Source organism: Oryctolagus cuniculus, chromosome 5 (genome assembly GCF_051225735.1).
Source record: "Oryctolagus cuniculus isolate XC-2025 breed Fujian yellow rabbit chromosome 5, ASM5122573v1, whole genome shotgun sequence".
Lineage (NCBI taxonomy): Eukaryota > Metazoa > Chordata > Mammalia > Lagomorpha > Leporidae > Oryctolagus > Oryctolagus cuniculus.
This window is the reverse complement of record NC_142871.1, coordinates 61,338,124-61,345,482: the sequence shown is the minus strand read 5'-3', so window position 1 is coordinate 61,345,482 and position 7,359 is coordinate 61,338,124. Positions and strand designations below refer to the sequence as shown.

The 7,359-nt window shown below is 51.8% G+C and overlaps 1 protein-coding gene across 1 annotated transcript; it reads left to right on the top strand.

The window, feature by feature from the left end:
* Nucleotides 1-3,008: 3,008 nt before the first annotated feature.
* Nucleotides 3,009-5,430, top strand: GPR6 (G protein-coupled receptor 6). The gene is made up of 2 exons (XM_002714903.6): nucleotides 3,009-3,230; nucleotides 3,822-5,430. The coding sequence occupies exon 2, from the start codon at nucleotides 3,841-3,843 to the stop codon at nucleotides 4,930-4,932; it is 1,092 nt and encodes a 363-aa protein (XP_002714949.1). The 5' UTR covers nucleotides 3,009-3,230; nucleotides 3,822-3,840; the 3' UTR covers nucleotides 4,933-5,430.
* The last annotated feature ends 1,929 nt before the right edge of the window (nucleotides 5,431-7,359 follow it).

The window sequence follows — 7,359 nt, the reverse complement described above, 5'->3', positions numbered from 1 at the left end:
AAGAGTAGTGGTTAGCAGGCTCTGATTTCCAGGCATAAGCTCAAACAAGGAGTTTCCTCATGTATATGAGTGGATAGTGCTAGAATTAGAAGAACCAAGGCACCTGCAAATATAATGAACACACCACTGAGCTGGTCATAACAGTCACAGGGTTCAACCTGTGACTGCCAGTCAGACAGCAAACTGAAGAGCCAAAACATAACCAGAACTAGACAAGCTGGAGGATGAATAACTCATTTAGTTATGTGTTTTGGACAGTATGTAGGTTTCACAGAATAGAAAATCCCCAGTTTAGGTCAGAATTAGCAGAGTTTGTTGTAGACGGAGAGTACAGTGAGAGTGGTAGCTTTAAGGCATCCAGGGGTCTGAATTTTCAGAGCCAGGACTCAGAGTTTCAGCAACTGAAGTAACTCCCTCCATCTCTCAGCCATTTTCTCTCCTTCACCTCTGTTCTTCTATGCATATCTACCTCATTCTTCCACTGCAGTCAGCTTCATCGGATTGCTCGTTTCCCACCAAGCCACACGGGGGGACTACCTCCTTAACTTATCACTATCTTTCAGGTCCAGAAACCAACACTGACTGACCATCGCTACGATGTCCCTTAGTTCAAATGTTCAAGAGACAGCAATCTGGCCACTTGTCCAGCAGATGTCTAATCTTGTCTATCTTTAAGTCAGGTGTCATCCTCCTCCCTTGTCAGGCTGGGGATGAAACTGTCACGTGGTTCACAGGCTGAGTGTTCCAGAAGGGCAGGAACTTGTGTAGGTTCTATGGGCAAAGCAGGCAATGGCAACAACATGCCTTTATCCTTTCCCAGCTTTAAAAAAAAGGATGTATTTATTTATTTATTTATTGAAAGGCAGGGTTACAGAGAGAGAGGAAAAGAAGAAGAGAGGGGCAGATCTTCCATCTGTTGGTTCACATTCCAAATGACTGCAATGGCTAGAGCTGGGCCAGACTGAAGCCAGAAACCAGGAACTCCATCCAGATCTCCACATGGGTGGCAGAGACCCAAGCACTTGGGCTATCTTCCACTTCTTTCCCAGGCACAGTATCAGGAAACTGGATGTAAAGCAGAGCACGCTGGTCTCAAACCAGTACCTCACATGGAATTCCAGCATCGCAAGCAGTAGCTTCAACAGCTGAGCCACAATGTCCAGCCTCTCCTTTTCCATATTCTACCTTCTAAGAGGTAGGTGAACTTGGAGGAAAAAGGGGAAGTTTCAAAGAATGTATTCCACTCACTCTCAGGACCTGGTCTAGCATGTGAGAGACTGGTGTGAGCTAAGACAGTCTACAAACCCTCCACCCTATTTACATGCGGGATTCCACATGCCCAGTCTTCCTCTAGAAACCACTGAGAAGTCCATTCCTGGCAGTAGTGAAAGCATGAGGACATCAACAAAGATCCTGTGGTGGGTTCAGTTTCAACCCCCCACTGTCAGCCACAAGTCAGAAAGGAGCATATTTAGACATTAAGGAGGAATCGAGTCATTTGGGAAGTTTTCAGTTAACACGCTATTGCGGCTTTGACAGCTCACTTGACAGCTCTGAAATAGCACTCTTGATTCTTGGATGACAGTCTTGTACTGAAACACAGCACGGTTCTTTTTAGAAACTCATAACTTCAGCCAAGTTTTGGGTTCATGAAAATGGTGGCACGTGAATTTTTTTTTAACTCCCCAAATGCAAAGATTGTGTGCTAACTCATTTTATGGTACCGCATCAGCAGCTGCCACAAAGAATTGAACTCTCCTGTGTACCTTTTCCCCTCTAGTCAAGTTCAGCTCTGCTGAGGCATGAACAGTCTGGGCAGGGGCCTCTTGTTTGAAGAGAGCAGCCCTGAGTGAGCCCTTTGGACAGTCTCAGTATCTGTTTCCTTCTTGTTGTGGTCTCTGGGGTGAGAGGAAAAGTAAAGGCACATGGGGGAAGAGGTTGCACCTATAATAAATGTCTATTTTCACTTCATTCAGACCTGGTGATCTTTGAAAACCATGGCTGTGGTCTCAGCACCAAACTCTCACTCTCATGTTCATGTGCAACCATTCCTTTCAGGGCTTTAGATGGAATCAATTGTTTTAGCTTTGCCCAAGTACAGTTACTGAAGATTCTAGCTGATTAGAAAAGGGAAAGAAGATGAGTGGGCTTGTATTTTCCTGACAAAACAAAACACCTTTAAACTACAAGGATGATTTAACTGGGCTGAAAATAAAACTCCTGCCTACTGATTTTTGCTGCAGCTGACTTACCACTATTTTCGTCCTGTAATTTGGTTTATAGGGTACTAATTAACTGGGCAAAGTCTGTCGCCAGGAAAGTAAATCGTATTTTGCAGTTTTCTTCTTTTTTAACAAGGCACAGAGCCGGTCTTTAATTAAAGAGCAAGGGCACACCATCCACTACTGAGACTGGGAAACCTTGGGCAGAGCGCCTCTTGAATTCTGCTGGGTAGAGTCCAAGAAAGAGCATGGCAGAGGAGAAATTGCACAGGTGGCCTCCAAAGAAACCAGAGAGTGTGTCCCTCAAACACGCACCCGTCCCCCTTTTTGTCCATCTTTTCTCTACTCCCACAGTCATTTCACCTGGGCTCTTCTCAACTGGCCATACTATAGCCACCCTGTCCAAGGGCGCATTTCTTTCCTTCCTTCGTTCCCATCCTTCAAGCAACTCTAACTTTTAAAGGAGCTCCTCTCTGGTCATTCCCCCCACCTCACCGCGCGGGCCTCGTCGTCCTTCCCCTCCTCCTCCTGGTCCCCCGGGGATCTTTGACCCTGGCTGTGTGGAGGACCGGCGCCACCAGCCCCTCACACTTATTCCCAACTCACGCTCTCGGCCCTCCCTCCTTTCTCCCTCACCGTTCTCTCTCCCTTATTCGTTTCCTGGAGGTTCTCCTCCCTCCTGGAACCCTCTGGGCCCCCTTGGGGGCGGGAAACGGGGAAGGCAGGCTGGACGAGCAGAGCAAGCGCCCGGCTCGCACCCGAGAACAGCGGCCTGACGTCACCGCGCCCTGCCTGTCAATCTCCGGCGGGCGCGCTGCTCGCGGCAGCCTCCGCCGCCCAGGACCGAGTCTCACTAGCGGCGGCGCCCGCATAGCTAACGCGCCCGCGCTCCCAGCTCGTCCGCCCGGCTACCGCCTGCAGCAACTGCTCTGTGTGCGCGGGGAGCGCAGCACGGCGCCCAGCCACGGTGCCCATGACCAGTGACCTGCTGGAGCCCTGACTGCCCAGGTGAGCTGCCGGCTCCTGGGGGGACTTGCAGTGGTTGGGGAGCGGAGGGGTGTAGGAGAGCCCGGGGACGGGTCTTCCCTGAGAAACGGAGCCAGGCTTGACTCCGCACCCAAACCCCACGGGCACACACCCCAACTTCTCCGCTCGCAAACTCCTTTCAAGGGTCTCTGTGCGCTCCGGGGCTCTCCGGGCTCCGCGATCTCAGAAATCCTCGCTTTCAGCACCAAGGACAGCGGCACCGTGCCCAGCCCTAGGGACTGCCCCGCTGTGCCGGCCGCGGCCCACCCTCACTGCTGACCGTCCCCTCCGGGAGTGCGGGAGTGCGTGTGCAGACACAAGCACACTGACGGACCATCCCGAGTGAGCGTGCGCGCGCAGTATCCCTGTGCACATCTGTGCAAAAACTCTCAGGCCGTGCACTTCGTGCGCACTCACTCAACAGGTCTTTGCTTGCGGTTCGCACTTAACCGCTGCTTCCTGGATCTGCTCCGGGGTCCTGGGCTGAGCCAGATTCATATAGGGGACCTGCACACAGGAAGTTCTCTGACAGCCTCGGGGCGCCCCTGACCCTTCCCCTCCCTCTTTCTGCAGGGTGCAGCATCTGGCAGCGATGAACGCCAGCGCCGCCTCGCTCAACGAGTCCCAGGTGGTGGCGGTGGCGGCTGAGGGAGCGGCTGCTGCGGCCACCGTGGCAGGGGCGCCGGACGCCAGGGAATGGGGACCCCCTGTGGCGGCCGCGGCACTGGGAGGCGGCGCCGGCGCTAACGGGTCGCTGGAGCTGTCCTCGCAGCTGCAGGCGGGCCCGTCCGGACTGCTGCTGCCCGCGGTGAATCCATGGGACGTGCTGCTGTGCGTGTCGGGGACTGTGATCGCGGGCGAGAACGCGCTGGTGGTGGCGCTCATCGCGTCCACCCCGGCCCTGCGCACGCCCATGTTCGTGCTGGTGGGCAGCCTGGCTACCGCCGACTTGCTGGCGGGCTGTGGCCTCATCCTGCACTTCGTGTTCCAGTACTTGGTGCCCTCGGAGACTGTAAGCCTGCTCACCGTGGGCTTCCTCGTGGCCTCCTTTGCCGCCTCGGTGAGCAGCCTGCTAGCCATCACAGTGGACCGTTACCTGTCACTGTACAACGCGCTCACCTATTACTCGCGCCGGACCCTGTTAGGCGTGCACCTTCTGCTCGCCGCCACCTGGACGGTGTCCTTAGGCCTCGGGCTGCTGCCGGTGCTCGGCTGGAACTGCCTGGCAGAGCGTGCCGCCTGCAGCGTGGTGCGCCCGCTGACGCGCAGCCACGTGGCGCTGCTCTCCGCTGCCTTCTTTGCGGTCTTCGGGATCATGCTGCATCTGTACGTGCGCATCTGCCAGGTGGTGTGGCGCCACGCGCACCAGATCGCGCTGCAGCAACACTGTCTGGCGCCGCCCCACCTCGCTGCCACCAGAAAGGGCGTGGGCACGCTGGCCGTGGTGCTGGGCACTTTCGGCGCCAGCTGGCTGCCCTTCGCCATCTATTGCGTGGTGGGCAGCCACGAGGACCCGGCCATCTACACCTATGCCACCCTGCTGCCTGCCACCTACAACTCCATGATCAATCCCATCATCTATGCCTTCCGCAACCAGGAGATCCAGCGCGCCCTGTGGCTCCTGTTCTGTGGCTGTTTCCAGTCCAAAGTGCCCTTCCGCTCCAGGTCCCCCAGTGAGGTCTGAAGGGCTCCCCCAGTGTCTTCTCGCCAGCACCATGCCCCCAACAAGCCTGCCTTTGGTGAGCCTCTCCGTGCCTGCGGATGAACTCTGAGATTCCAGTGGTGTGAAACTGACATTGGAAAGAAAGAGGAAATAAACCCCAATGCAACAAACTCACAAGGACAAGGAAGCTTGTTGGCATTTTACATATACAGTGTATACATGTGTACATATATATACAAATATTTGTATCTTCTGAAGGTGTTGGGAATGTGGAGCTTCCAGGTCTGTGCAAAGCTAATGCAGAGATGTGGTTGTGTACTGAAATTGTACATCACATTTGTCAAATGAAGACATTCCAATACTGCTTAATTAATAGCACTTTATTTTAGCTGCTGAACTGCCAAAACAGTGTTGCCATTTTCAGGGCAGGGGAAAGGGAGCAAAAGGTGTATTTTTGTTGTATGTGATAGAATATTTTGCTGCAATGCATCAACAAATTACAACATATTTTGTACACAAATAAACATGTTATAAAAATATAATTTGGGGTCTGTGACTGGCTACAGAATTACTAGTTGAGAGCTGGGTTATGAGTGCATTTGCTCTAAGTTTATTATGTAACCCCACCCTTCTGAGAACAACTTAATGTAAAAAATCATATGCACTATTATGCATACATTTTCTCTGAGATGTCTAATTCAGATTATTGTAGTGGGCAGGAAGGGTATATATGTCCATGTAACTGTACTCAAAGAATTCTAAAGGGTTCTTAGTGTTATCTGTGCTAGTTGGTCCACTCCCTTGGCCACTGGGTTTGGAAGACAAGTTTCCAAGGATATATGAAACCATTCCTTCATATCACCACACGTGCACTTGTGAGCTGGCCCAGGATGATAAGAATTTTAAATGCTTAAAACACGCTGACTTAGTACATCGTTGCCAATCAAGTCTTGTAGCAAGATGTACTGCCTCATAAAGTGAATAAGCTCTTCCAATGCTGGAGTCCAAGATGCAAGTCTATACGTCATCACTTCATGAACTAAATGAAAGTTTGCCCAGCATCCCCTCTCAGGGCATTCTTGTCTTTGAAAGAGTGTCTTGAGGTTCTTAAGAACTGGATATTCCCATTCCATCGATGAGCACGCATGACGATTCCCCTCTTGCCCTTCTTTCAGAGTGAAGTGAGGATAAACAAGACAGCTCACGAGGGCATGGATGGGCATGCTCTGAGCCCACAAACACAAGCACAGTTCCAAGGCTGAAAATACAACCCATTACATTCTAGTAGGGAAGATGGCCCACATACAAATAAACAAACACATAATGCCATGCTAGGACAAAGGCTAATAAGGAGAATAAAGTGGGGTGAGGGGTGGCAAGCAGTAGAGGGTGCTCCTTCAGGTAGGGTGGTTAGGGAAGCTGTGTAACATTGAGGAGGAAATCTCGGTGAAGTGAGAGTGTGACACAGAAGAGAAAGTGGGGGCAAGAGCTTCATGGGTGAAGGGAGCAGTAAGTGCAATTACTCTAGGTGGGAGCAGACCTGGCAAGTTCAAGAAACAGTGAAGATCAGCATAGCTGGGGGCACAGCCAGCAAAGGGAAGGCAGGTCTGAAATTAATTAGGAGAGGGAGTTGGGACTGGATCATTTTGAGCTCTTTTTTTTTTTTTTGAAGATTTTATTTATTTATTTGAAAGGTAGAGTTACAGACAGAAAGAGAGGTTTTCCATCTACTAGGCTGATTTAAAACCAGAGGCCAGGAGCTTCTTTCGGGTCTCCCATGTGGCTGCAGGGGTCCAAGCATTTGGGCCATCTTCTACTGCTTTCTCAGGCCATAGCAGAGAGCTGGATCGGAAGTGCAGCAGCTGGGACTCAAACCAGCACCCATATGGGATGCTGGCACTGCATGTGGAGGCTTAGCCTACTATGCCACAGTGCTGGGCCCCATTTCAAACCTTTAGTTTCTGTAGGGACTTGGACTTTCACTCTGAGTGATGAGGAAATGATATGATCTGATTTACACTTTAAGACTCATCCTGACTGTTCTACTGAAAATCGTCTCCAGTAGGGCCAGAGTGAGGACAGGAGATCAGGCATGAAACCACTGTCCTCATGAGAAATGACAGCTGCTTCAAGGTCAGTGGCAGTGGTGGGGATGGTGAGAAGGGCTAGGCCAGATGTTTGGTCAAACCTTATTCTGGGTGTTTCTTTGAGGATGTTTTTGACCGAGGTTTAAATGGAAAGACTTGGAATAGAGCTGCTTGCCCACCCTAGTGTGGCTGGGCCTTGTCCAGTCAGCTGAAGGCCTGAAGGGAACAGAAGGTCTGGTAGGAGGTCGCTCCCCGACAGACTACCTTCAGACTCCACGAGCAGCACCGGCTCTTCCTATGTCTATAGCTGGTGACCTGGAATGGAAACTGCAGCATCCACTCTGGGTCTCCGGCCCGCCAG